The 13,742-nt window shown below is 41.5% G+C and overlaps 1 protein-coding gene across 2 annotated transcripts in view; it reads right to left on the bottom strand.

The window, feature by feature from the left end:
* KCTD20 (potassium channel tetramerization domain containing 20) overlaps window positions 1–13,742 on the bottom strand; it is a 37,936-nt gene that overhangs the window by 4,643 nt on the left and 19,551 nt on the right. Inside the window, exons 2-7 of one of the 2 annotated variants that reach the window (XM_023253923.2) lie at window positions 10,453–10,658; window positions 7,562–7,835; window positions 4,658–4,760; window positions 4,179–4,299; window positions 2,480–2,677; window positions 574–684 (exon numbers count right to left, since the gene is read on the bottom strand). In XM_023253923.2, coding sequence (XP_023109691.2) covers window positions 574–684; window positions 2,480–2,677; window positions 4,179–4,299; window positions 4,658–4,760; window positions 7,562–7,835; window positions 10,453–10,612 — 967 coding nt within the window. In that variant the 5' untranslated portion in view covers window positions 10,613–10,658. Of the gene's footprint in view, window positions 1–573; window positions 685–2,479; window positions 2,678–4,178; window positions 4,300–4,657; window positions 4,761–7,561; window positions 7,836–10,452; window positions 10,659–13,742 lie in introns of those variants that run through there. The other variant, XM_006931651.3, reaches the window with a different exon arrangement.

Below are 13,742 nucleotides of genomic sequence, written 5' to 3'. Positions count from 1 at the left end.
GCAAGACTGAGACAGCGAGATTAAAAAAACACTCGTGGAGGTGTGACCAGAAAAGCTTCAGCATTCTCTAAGAATCAGTGTCTAAGCCCCTCCATGAGACCACCGGTTGGGAGTCACTGCTGAAGATCATTTAAAGCAGTTCTATCAACACATACAGACATTCCTCCAAGGTATGTGGTGGAAAAAATTAAAATTTTGAGTCTCCAAGCTATAGTTTTCAGAAGGACCCTTCCAGATCCCAAAAAGATCCTCACCAAGACCTGGAGGAATGGCCCTCGCACTTGGTGAGCCCACCAGTGTCCTTAGTCCTCACTGCTCTTTGTCCCAAACAGTTAAGTTGGAACTTCTTCCTGCAGCTGTTTTAAAGCATTTACAACTAGATACAACATGAAAAGGAAATGTAAGGGCAAACAAAAAAAACAGGAATCCTTCAAAGGGGTAGGAATGTGGTTTTCATATGTGCCTATTCTCTAGGTCCTCTGGAAGCTGAGTTTTAAGGACCTAAGCTGTGCCCACAGATACAACCTGCTCCATAAGCCAAGCAAGCTGTATACTAACTGGGATGTTTATTACCTTCAATTCCAATGCGAATGTTTTTCAGGCCCCGCTCCTTTAACACTGTTTTAGCGACATCACGATTCTCAATATATTTGAAGAATCTATAGAGCTTGGAGCTATACAGAACTGGAAAAAAGAAAAACTGGGTTAGTCACGGAGTGAAGACTTCCAAAAGAGGAGGGAGATGAGCTAAGAGAATCAGACTAATGAAAGATATATCTGACACTGATGCCAAAAAAAAAAAAAAAGAAAAAAGAAAAAAAATCAGTTGGATCACAGATTAAATGCTACGTAATAGATCAAACATAAGAAAGAAACCACGTGAGAAATTTTTATAGTCTCAGGGTGTGGAAGACCTTTCTGGGTACGGCATAAAAGCCAGAAGCCACAAAATAAAAACTGATATATTCAACTACATAAAAAAACCCAAAACATTGCTGTGTAGCCAAATCACCATTAACACAACTAAAAAGACAACCAACTGGGAAAACTATCTGCAACTCTTATTACAAAGGGCTGATTTCCTTAATATATAAAGAGCGGTCACAGAGCTTTCACAAATCACTAAGTAAAAGACTAACAATCCATTCTGTAATGGGCAAAAGGCACAAATAAAGTTATAGAAGAGGAAATTAAAATGGCTCTTAAAAACAAAAAGATGGTGAGTCTTGATCATGAAATGAGAAATGCAGATTGAAACATTCAAATGAGAGGCTATTTTTTACCTATCAGAGTGGCAAAGATGAAAGTTTAATAAAACGCTGTTTTGCTGAGGGTGTGGGAAACAAACCTGTCATATGTTGTTTTGAGATGGTTTAACCTTTGTGGAGGAAACTTTGGCAGCATCTACCAAAATTCTAAAGGAACAAAGCTTTGGCACAGAAATTCCATTTCTAGGAAACTTTTTTTAATAAAGATTTTATTTTTTTAAGTAATCCCTATACCCCAACATGGGGCTTGAACTCACAACTCTGAGATGAGGGGGTTGCAGGCTCTACTAACTGAGCCAGCCGGGTGCCCCTTTAGGAATATCATTCCATAGAGATATCTGTGTGTGAAAAGACTATGTTTAAAAGGATATTTATTGCAGCATCCTTTATAATTTCTAGCTTAAATCAACAACACAGCTAGTTAAATCAATTATGGCACAGCCATGCAGTAGAAAACCATACAGCCATAAAAAAAAGATCACGGAAGGTTTTTATGTTAAGACATGGTACTGGACAGTCTGTAGAATAGGGTATTATTTGAAAAAAAAAAAAAAAAAAAAAAAAAGGAAAAATCATGTATGTAATTGGTCGTGCACTGAATACACCTGGGAAGATATAAAAGAAACTGAGAAGGAAAACTGGGTAGATGAGGCAGGGATGGGATCAAGACTTTTCAATGTATAACCTTTTGTACTTTCTGAACTGTTACCAGTTCAAAAGGATTTGGGTGCCTGGGTGGCTCAGTCAGTTAAGCATCCGACTTTGGCTCAAGTCATGATCTCGTGGTGAGTTTCAGCCCCTGTGTCGGGCTCTGTGCTGACAGCTCAGAGCCTGGAGCCTGCTTCAGATTCTGTGTCTCCTTATCTCTCTCTGTCCCTCCCCTGCTCATGCTCTCTCTCAAAAACAAACGTTAAAAAAAATTTTTTTTAAAGGGTTTAAAAATGACACAAATGGAGAGAATGACACCACCAATTAATGGCCTCGGTATCGCCACCACACTGCCACAGTATCAGACATCGGGGGCAGGAGTGGGAGGAATAACAGTGTCATATAAGCCGCATAAAAGTTAGATGTGCATCACTAGACTGCACCAGGTGAGTGTGCTCACTGCCAGCTTAAAAGTGACAGTCATGCTGGTTACAGGATGCAGCTGTTACTCTGGGCAGCATGTTTCCCGCTGAAACCATCTACACCGTGCAGGGGGCTCCTACTTTGGGAATATTCCTCCCCCATGGGAGGGGGGTGGTCTTCATCCCAGTCCACAGAATCCTCATCCGTCAGCACGACGATGTGGCACTCTCGCTCCCCTTTCTTGGCACAGCCCACCATGATGGGCAAGATCAACTCTTCGAGGTAGTGGTCAAACTGCTTGTGAGCACCATCATTAGACAGTTCATGCAGTAAAGCGCCTGGGGAGAGAAAATGCAGGTGAACGTCCTATCTGCCCAAGCGCAGAGATTACCGGAGTGAAAAAGACTATGAGGTAATGGCTGTTGTCACTGATAAGTTCCGGAGAGGTGGCCCATTTTAAAGGCAGAAATTGTTTCTTGCTCTGAAGTGCTAATTAAGCTGATTTTGTTAAATGTTTCACATTCCATTACTCTTTAACTTTCTCATGCTTAATAATCCCTGAACATTCTGAACAAGTGCGGTTTTATTAGCTGCACAAGGTCAAACCATAAACATTAATTCTACAAGAGATACAACTGCTGTCTGGGGATGACTGTAGTACCTCTTCTCAAGATGCTCTAGACCCCAATTTCATGGAGTTACAGTACCACAGAAGAGGAATAATCTAAGTTTAATGACACCAAGGGACTTGCTGTGTGTGCTAAACTCAGTAGGGAAACCACAAGTCTAGAGAACTTCATGGAGTATGCAGGGAAATGTATCATGAACCTCAAAGAATAGTTTTTAAAATAACTTCAGGAAGGCTAGGAGATGATAAGAAAATGGCATTTGCAGTCAATCAGTTCTAATCCCACCTTTAATGCTTAGAGCTTTGAACATGCTAATTTCTCAGTCTTCTCATTTGTTACATGGGGTTATCACCTGGCTTTCAGGGCTAACTTGTAAGAATTAAGCAAGTTCACAGCTATAAAGCTATTAGTAAACAATAACAATAATAAAAATAAGGGCACCTGGGTGGCTCAGTTGGTTAAGCATCTGACTCTTGATTTCAGCTCAGGTCATGATCTCATGGTCCATGAGATCAAGCCCTGAGTCCAGCCCTGCTTGGGATTCTTTCTCTCTCCCCCTCTCTCTGCCGCTCCCTCACTTGCTCTCTGTCTCAAAATAAACAAACATTAAGGGGCACCTGGATGGCTCAGCGGGTTAAAGCATATGACTTCGGCTCAGGTCATGATCTCACGGTCTGTGAGTTCGAACCCCTCATCAGGCTCTGTGCTGACAGGTCAGAGCCTGGAACCCGCTTTGGATTCTGTGTCTCCCCCCTTTCTCTTCCTCCCCCTGCTTATGTTCTCTCTCTCAAAAGTAAGTAAAAAACATTAAAAGAAATTTTAAAAATTAAAAAAAAATGATAAAAATAATTCTAAGAAGAACCCAGCCAATTTATGCTGTTTGACTTTATGAGGGAAGGCTCACTCATGTCCAAGAGTCAGTATCCTTATTTATTAAAGAACTGAGACACCAGGTCCTTGGAGGGGAAGCAATTAGCTTGGTGACTCACTTGACAAGCTAGATTTAGAACCGAACACATGTTCTCTTTTGTTTACTTCCTCACAGTGCTTTGAAGCATGAGAGAGGGAATGGGTTAGTATCACAGTACCTACCTCCCCAGATGATTTTCAATTTAGGCTTGAAACTCTAGTAACAAAAAGTTACCAGTCAATTTCAAGCAAACTCAAAGTTCAGTGGCTCAAATGCAGCTGCGAGTGCTCCTGTACTCACTCAGATCTTGACATCTGATAGTGTTGAAGTCAAAGTTTATGCAGAGATAATCACATGTATCTCTAAGGTCTGGAATAGAGATGCCATCCGGACAATTAATGATACCAGTTTTGTAATAATCCTGTAAACAGATTAAAAATAAGAAATGAAGGTGAAGAACAAGATGAAAACTTACTTCCTCAACCCCCTATTCATTCCTGGTTCTGTTAAACTGATAGGATACTAGAACTACTACCAAGCTGGATGACTTATCAGATGGCCAAGTGGCTCCTGGCTCTCCTGGCATGTTTAATCCCAACTTGATACCTGAGAGGCAAGAAGTACTTAAAAGTTACCACAATAGAAAATAAAGAGGGAAGGGCAGTAACGGAACTACAGACCGAAAGTCAGTTAACAATCTGATGGAGACCTCAAGTCTTCTGACTTGAGTCTGCGCCTGCCCCTGGGGAAGAGGAGGTAACAGAAAGGCTCCTACACACCAGCACGGTTCGAAATACAGTTGCACTGATTCCTTCAGCAATCTCATACTCTCCCTTCTCATTGGGCCGAGTGAAGTTGTACTCTCTTCCTGGTCCAAACATTCTGAAAGATACCAGGCAACAATGTTACCTTCTGCAGTCCAGCTGGATTCTTCACAGATGGGGCTGACCCCTTGACACCTCATTCAGTAAGACTCCATTCCATGTTCCCATAGTTTAAGAACTCATAAATTAAAAACACAGTGGTGGGATCCAACCCCTATTAAGAAGCTCCCTCCAGACAGAAAAGGTGGCAGCAATTGCTTTCAGCATTTGAGCAAAGGAGAAATGAAGCAGCAAGTCCTCCAGGTTCACCTGTGGTGCTTCTGGGACAGCAAATCAAGTTGGAAAATCTCTGGAGTGTGTGAGGGTTGCCTCTCAAGCCCTCCCCACCACCGAGGAACCCACCTATAAACTGGCAGCTCAAGAAGACAGGGGGTCTCACGCTCCTGACCCTTCCTGTTCTTTTCCTCCCTCAATTAGCATTATCTAGTATGCCAGTCCTCAGTATTTCTGAGTTTTGCTGTTCAGACATCTAATGTGACAGATGAATCCAGAGCGCTAGGTGTAGATGTTAACGTTCTCCCTTTCCTGATACATTTTTTTAATGCTGGAATTCTGGGGGAAATGCCCCTCTTCAATCCGAGGAGTAGCTCTAAAGATGGGAACTTCAGGTCAACTAGGCAGGGATGGTAGATACTAGGCTCATCAGTGGTTTGACATAGTTCAGAGGGGTCTGCTCTGCGCATGAACTCAGAAGTCATGAGGGCACAGGGGGATCTTCCTTTTTCTTACTCTCTTCCCATCCTTCCTCCCTCCAGTAAAACTGGACTCATGACTTCCACCACTCCCACTGTACATCTGAGTTATGGAATGGGAAACCAGACTGAGGGACAAGGCAGGCAGTCGGGATCTTCAGCCAGCCCGATTTAAGTTTCCAACTGGGCCTCACTGCCACTTCCTTCCTGAATCTGCTGGGAACCCCTATGTTCAACGTTCAAAACTGTTATCCGCCACCCTAAATTGGCTGCTTTTCAAAGGTCTGAAAAAGACTCCAAATAACATGCTTTTCAAACCACTATACCATACAGAAGAAATCCATCTTGGTAAGTGTCTTCAAAGAATGCTGACATTTTTCTGGAACATTCTGGCTGAAGTTTAGCCAAGACAGCTATGAATCAAAATAGTCAACATGCCATGTAATCCACCCCCCCTCCCCGCCCCCCAAGTATCATCAGCAGAACCTAAGCTCAGAGTTCTCTATCTGGTAGTGACATGGATTAATGTTAATCCATTCGCAATCTCTCAGCTTGTCCCCCTTGTGACTACTGGCCCACACCTGTAAGCTCACTGCCCAGGCTTATGCACACTGTATATAACCTCAGGACAGAGCAGACCCAAGTAACTCTCAGAACAGATAACTTCAGCTGACTCAGCTGATGAACCACCCAGATAAAGAATCAGACTCTCTTGTCATGGGACAACTCATTCCTAGATTCAAAGGGCATCACCCAAGAGTCTATTAATCTATTACCCAGAAAATGCTTGCTTGCTTGCTTGCTTCTCTTGATCACTGTTTTTAGAGGCAATCTACCTCAAAGAGCAGCCTGTGTTGAGGCTAATGCTGACTTTGAAGCGGGGGGGGTGCCATAGTGTAGTGATACCAAGACCGAGGACAGGAAGTCAAGTCTGATAAACTATAGGGCCAATCTGGAAAATGTTTCAATGTCCTAGTTTAGTCTTAATTCAGATGTCTGAGAAATATACAAGTTTGATTCTGGTTAAAAATGGTTCATCATGAATCTCTACGTATATGTTCAAATATAAATATATTTGAATAGCTGGATTCCATTTAGCCTAAAACTCAACAAATGAGTATGGTCCATTTTGATTTCTAAATCAAAGTCCCAAGTGAGGTTAGATCTTTAAATAAGATCTACTTTGAAGTAGATAAAAACCCTCAAAAGCCAAGTGTTTGTGTGTACACATACAAGTTATTGTTTTTATTCCTATCCCAATCTGCTCTTCCTCATGTTAAGGTCTGTGGTTGGCAGAAAGAGAATCTCCTCACTCCCAGCCCAGGCTCCAAGAATACTTTCTGGACAGTGCTCCTCCTTGGCAGGCTCTTTCCATTTCCTAAACTCTAACCCTAAAATGCTGGAGGCAGGAGATGGTAAGACTACAGTCTAAAAGCAGCACAGAGGGTGGAACATGAAGAAAAGAGAGCTCAATCACGAAACAACGGAAGAGCCAGATATAAAGATCTGGCTTTGGAAAACTTGAATAGTGATGGAGACATTAGAAAATGACAGCATAATCCTCCCGCCCAGCATAATGGGCAATGGATGGCAGGTGAAATGCTCTTTAGTAAAATGCCTTTGTTCTTATGTCATGTGGACCCCATGTCTAATTCTATCTTTTATTAAAAGGCAAAAGAAAAAAGAAACAACTCAGATCTCACCTTAACTCTAGATCTTTGACGTGGAACTCAGAGAAGATTATTACTTTTGTGAGGTATACAAACTATGGAGTAATAGAAGTCAGGTCTCTGACTTCTACTCTAGAGTGAGTTTATTGAGGACTAAGGAATGCTACTCAGCAGATTATTTTCCACAGTTCTGACTGCTCAGGTAGTTGTGGGGGCTCATTTTACTATACTGGCTTTGTAAAGAAATTAAGTACATCCCCCAAATCATCAACAGATATAAGGTGTTTTACAAGCTTGCCCTCCCTGTCTCATACAAGTATGAAGGTAGAAAAATAAGCAATCAGTGCTTCTTTTCCTCATTCTAGTGCAAGATAAACAGCAGGTATTTCTATTCATAGAGAACAGAGTGGATTTGGAAGGAAATTATCATCAATTACCTTCCCAACATGGTATCCGGATGAGCAGTGAAAATTTGTGGATTCACAACAAAACGTGTGCCATCTACAAGAAGTGTCACCTTCTCTGGCGCCTGGGAATGAACGTTACTGCCAAAGCCCACAGTGCTGTTTCCAAATCGTTCTGGAGCCATAAAGGGTTCATGGTTCCGTTTATTCCCATTTTGGAAGCAGGAGCCTTTGATGTCTTCGGGAAGTGCCATTATGTGAGGGAACTGGAGATTTGCTGGCTGAGAGGCATAGTCAAGTGAAAGGTCTAAAAGATCATACAAACAAACCAAAATAACATGACAGCAAAAAGGCTTGGGGGGGAAATAAAACTGCTCTTCTTTAAAAAACCAATTTACCCCCCACCCCCCATTTTTAGGTGTTCACAAGCAAAAAATTCTTGCCTCGAACAAATCAAAGAAAAATAAACTAGAAACTCATATTGGATCACCCTGAGCTTTTCTCGAGGTTTGTATGTTGGGGAGGAGAGAATGAAGGCAATAATGCCCATTTTATAATAAAATGGTTAAAAAATTTTAAAGTAAACTATGTGCACGGCTTTAAAAAATTTAAACACTCAAGAATTTCTGTGGACAACCAGCAAGGCCCTACCACACTCCGTGCCCTCCCCTGTCTTGTTTCACAGAGGCAATCACTTTTTACTTCTGTTTCCACTTCTAGTTCTAAATAATACTCTTATATTTCCTGTTTTTTCTTTTCTTTTCTTTCTTTTTTTTTTTTTAAGGCAACTGCTGCCTCTGTGTACAGGAACTATTTCATTTTCCACATTCAAAAATTTCTAAATGTTTCTAAATTTTACTTCCCAGAAGGGATGATAGTCTCTAATTGTCTAATGCATTACTTTTGCTAGCAATTCACATAAAAATGCATTTTCACTATGCACAGAAGAATCCTAACATTGTCAACACCATTTTTTGTAAAGGCAAGTCTTGCCCTCAGCAGAAAGGTTCCACTGCAAGTGGCCTTGGGTTAGGATTCATTCCCAGAACCTCAGTTTTCTATCCTAGTATCACCAAAGAGTCATTTTAAGTAATTAATTTTCCAAACCTTGTTCATTTCTGTAGAACGAAAATAATGTTCACGCCACCTCCCTCACAGGATTATTTTATCAACTGAAATAAAGTATGTGAGAACACTTCAAAGTGTGTTAATACTGTATCATGCAAAAAAGGCTTAAAACTAAATGCTGTAGCTGAAATCTGGATGTACACAGAAGACAATCAGGGGAAAGTATTTATAAAGGATTACCATAGGATTCTTTTAAATTGGCAGTTCTCCTCATATATTTTAAGTTAAAAAAAAGTTTTTTAAGGAAAAATTAAAACATACCAAAGCACAGAGTTAACAATATGCATATCCTGACACCTAGATTTGACAAACTTAATTAACACTTTTCTACATTTTCTTCAAATCTTTTTTTCCCCCCAAATCTCCCATTCCTCATGTACTTTAAGTTTGTACACAATAATTCATGAACATGATTACTGCCCATGACCTCTGGGAAATGAGTCTGACTTTGGGCACTTAGATAACCAAATAAATTGTGACCTAGAGAACACTCACTCCCCCCACCCCCACTCCATTTGCTTCTAGAGAAAAGGAAACCAAAATCTAGACCAAAAACCTATTGAGGATTCACGTCCTACAGCTTTTGACAAATTTTCAATGTGGCCCTGTGTTTGCATACCAAGAGCCAAGCTTCCACAAAATCCATAGGCAAGCTTACAGCAAGAGAACACTTTAATCACCAAGACAGGCTTTCACATTCGCAGCGCTGTTCTAAAAACTGAAAGTAGGTACCTACACCACAAATTCAGATTTTAGAATGCTTGATTCCCTCCCCGCCCGCTGCCCTCTCCCCTGCACCCCCTCCCAGCAATGAAGCAATTTAACTTGGGCTGATTCCTGAAGGACACCTCAAGTTGCACCCAGCATAAACGGGTGAGTAGGAAAAGAAACACACTGCACAAATTCTCCCTGACGGTACACTCTAGGATGGCAGGCACACTCTGCTCCTCTGGCTGCTAAAATATGTAGAAGAGCACGGCCCTGGTCAGAAAGACACAAGTTCAAATCCCAGTCCCCTAACTCCCAGCAGTGTGAACCGGAACAAGTTTTCTAAGCTTCTGAAGCCTCACTCTTCTCATCTGTACAAGGATTCAGCAGATATCAGCAAGCTTTCTGTAAAGGCCAGAAGGTAAATATTTTGGGTTTTGTGGGTCATGGTCTCTGTCACTGTAGCAGGAAAGGAGCCAAAGACCATATGTGAACAAATAGGCATCATATAAATATGATGGCTGTTATTTAAAATTTTTATTTGCAAAAACAGGCAGTGGTCTAGATTTGCCACCCTGTATTAAAAAAAAAATGTATGTAAAGTTCCTAGCACAGTGAATGCTCAATAAACCGTAACTGATATTATTAGTGTTGCCACTGTCTTTATTAAAAATTAAGAAGAACCTAACAGTTTATCAAGAGCCGGCACATCCAATAACTAAAAAGTCTTTTGGTCTCATGAAGTAAGAAGATTATTAATATCCCTGTCTTCCAGATTAAGAAAGCAGGGCTCAGAAAGATTAAGCAGCTCATCCAAGGTTACAGATGATAGTAGCAGAGCTAGAATTTGTGTCTTCTGACTCGGAATCCAAGACAATTTTTCTTATACTATCATTGCCACATTAGATATGCTGGACTGATTAAGTGGAGATTTTTTGTGACGGTCAGCTGTATAGAGCTGTGATATGTAAGCTAAGCCAATTGGCTGGATATTTTATTTGGGTAAAGAATATGCATGCCTTCTGGGTAGAGTGGATGCTCAGATGTTGGAAAGCCCACCAAATGAAGTCAAGATCTAAGCGTCATACCATCGCTCCTGGGGCCTAGAGGATAAGTAAGGTTCTGAAGACCAGAAGAAGCCGGGCTATTTGTTTCTTTCTCTTGTGCCGCAGCTGGGCTTTCATCCGTTAGGCAGCCAGCCTCCTGCCGCAATAACCTGTCGCTCTCACTGCCACGGTGAACATTCATCCTTGGATTCTGTATCCTGAACTGTCTGCTTGACCAGAAAAAAATCCTAGAAGACAGGAATATGCAGGATTTAGAACGCTCTCAAAACAGATTTCCAAGGACTTCTAAGGCAAGAAAGCCAACTCACCAAAAGCTCTCAGTCTTGTTCTGACAAGAAATGACATCTTAAACATTTCTGTAATTTTATACTTACAGGAATTGAGCTTATTTAAATGGTCTTTATCAAATCACTAAGAATATAAGCATGTTGATAAACTTGTTACTTGGGAGTAATTTTAAGCTGTATCCAAAAACAGGTATCAAATCCACAGTTTTGGCCACAATCTTGATCAATACTACAAAGTAAATGGTAGTGCAATAATTTGATGATGTTTGTATCACAGACACAAAAGAGGGGAAGAATCCAACTGGTCAATTAAAGAAAACCTGCCTCTATTCATAAACAATTGAGACACAGATGTTCCTGCAACAATTAAGCACTAGGAAACAAAAACAACCAACCATAATACTCATGGAGTATTATGGGAGTACTCAAGCAAAATTTGACTTATCATGCTCAAGTTCTTCTTTATAAGTTCTCTCTTTCTGCACCTTATCTTCAACCCTAGCCCCCACCTCAAAATTACATGAAGACGTCACTGGCGATAAGGCTAACTCTCTCCCAAGCAGTGCACAGTCGTGACCAAGAACACATAATGAGCTACGGCCACGTGCAAGGCATTTGCTGATCAGGCAGAAGTGGGGGGGGGGGCAGGGGAGGGCAGTTCAGGAGGCTTCACACCTTTCTTCCAGATAATCAAGCCCTGCAGCCCTTCCATCCTTGGGGGATGCCCAGCTACTCGAAACATTTCTGAAGTTCACCCTACTTATTAGCATTTTTAGTTTATACTGTACTGATTTCCACTTGGTGTTCTGGTGGAAGAATCCTCTTACGTCACTACCAATTTTTATGCAAATGGACTGCATGCTAACACCGGTTCAGGAAGAAGTTAGGTCACTAAAGGCAGTAACATGTAGAGGTTAAAACAGATCCCCAGGGGGGCGCCTGGGTGGCGCAGTCGGTTAAGCGTCCGACTTCAACCAGGTCACGATCTCACGGTCCGGGAGTTCGAGCCCCGCGTCAGGCTCTGGGCTGATGCTCGGAGCCTGGAGCCTGTTTCCCATTCTGTGTCTCCCTCTCTCTCTGCCCCTCCCCCGTTCATGCTCTGTCTCTCTCTGTCCCAAAAATAAATAAACGTTGGAAAAAAAAAATTAAAAAAAAAAAAAACAAAAAAAACAGATCCCCAGGGACTGGTAAACTCAAATAAAACCACCACTGCTCTCGAGTTTGATTCAGAAAGGTCAAAATCAGGTCTACTGAACAGGATAAGGAAAGGATACAGAACCGGGAAGAGCATTATTGCCAACAATGGAAAGACCAAAAGGGGGGTTTGCTTCTTTAAGCTTAACAGGTTTTGAATGGCAATGTTTCCACTCAGCAGTACAGATACTGCTTCTCAGCTCTTCCACTAGCAGCTCAAGAACCAAGTTCAAACTTCTCTTTGTTGCTCTCCTAAAGACCTCCTGGACCAAAGATGGTAAGCCTGAATAAATCCATCTCTTGAGAATCTGCACAGACTACACTGTATCAATTACTTCATTTATTCCTTAAAATGTGTGAAGAACAGTCACATTACAATGGAATAGTTTGAAAACAGTTTCTTCCTAGTGGAATCGGGGCTCAAAATGAAGTTTAACTTGTATATAATGAACTGAATTAATACACAGCAGGATGGAATTGAAACTTAGCAAGTTAGGCATCTCCAATGAGGTAAAAGAAAGTAGCCCTCTGAGCACTTAACAGGCATTTTACTTGCATTTAATTTTTATTGCAAATAATACATGACTATTTCCCTTCTTAAAAAGGATGCTTTGGGGCGCCTGGGTAGCTCAGTCAGTTAAGCGTCCGACTTCAGCTCAGGTCACGATCTCGCCGTCCGTGAGTTCGAGCCCCGCGTCGGGCTCTGGGCTGACGGCTCAGAGCCTGGAGCCTGCTTCCGATTCTGTGTGTGTGTCTCTCTCTCTGCCCCTCCCCCATTCATGCTCTGTCTCTCTGTCTCAAAAATAAATAAACGTTAAAAAAAAATTAAAAAAAAAAAAGGATGCTTTGATCATCATCCCCAATCCCAATCACTTCTCCATATCACAGCTTGCTGGTTTGAATCCTTTTGACTTTACAAAAATGAATTCATACTCTACAGATATGCTGGTAAAAGCATATGGTTTCAAAAGAACACACAAACTATATACTATACATCCATCATTCTCATTCTGTAATGTTTTTCTAAATTACTGTTCTTGAGATGCATCCATGTTGAAAGATCAAGATCTGGTTCATTCCTTCTTTTTTTTTTTTTTAAAGAGAGAGGGAGAGAGCCAGTGAGGGAGAGGGAAAGAGGGACAGGCAGGGAGGAAGGGGGAGGGGGGAGAAAGGGGGAGAAAGGGGGAGATGGAGAAGTGGAAAGAGGGGAAGGAGAGGGGGAAGGGGAGGGGCAGAGGCACAGGCACAGAGAGAGAGAGAGAGACAGAGACAGAGAGACAGAGAGAGAGACAGAGAATATCGACCATGGAGCCTGATGCAGGGCTCGATCCCACAACCCTGGGATCATGACGTGAGCTGAAATCAAGAGTTGGATGCTTAGCCGACTAAGCCACCCAGGTGCCCCAATTCCTTCTTAACTGCTGTAAAATAGTCTGATTCCACTCTTCTATCCATGAATATTTAAGCTGTTTCTTAACTATTACAAACAATGCTTCAACAAACAAGATTAGAGTGTACTATGAAACTCCAAGAAAGGACCCAGATTACAGACTTCTCCCAAATGTATTTGGCATCAGAACTCCTTTTTGCAAGAAATCATCTCAGGACTAAAGCTTAGTGGCATACACTAAGAAATTACTTAATGCAACATTTACCCAAAGTCTCCTATAAAGTAATTCCTCTGTAATTCTAGAATGACAGAACAAAACTTTGAAACCTGAAAAGTTAACTAACACCAAGTTTTCAACATACACCAGAGCAACCACTTTAAACATACTACTACTCCCCTTCCAGGATTCGTGTTTCATTCAACTTTGAAATTATATTTTC

This window comes from Felis catus, chromosome B2, assembly GCF_018350175.1.
Source record: "Felis catus isolate Fca126 chromosome B2, F.catus_Fca126_mat1.0, whole genome shotgun sequence".
Taxonomy (NCBI): Eukaryota; Metazoa; Chordata; class Mammalia; order Carnivora; family Felidae; genus Felis; species Felis catus.
Note: the sequence above shows the minus strand (reverse complement) of the source record. Positions and strands in the feature narration are given on the sequence as shown.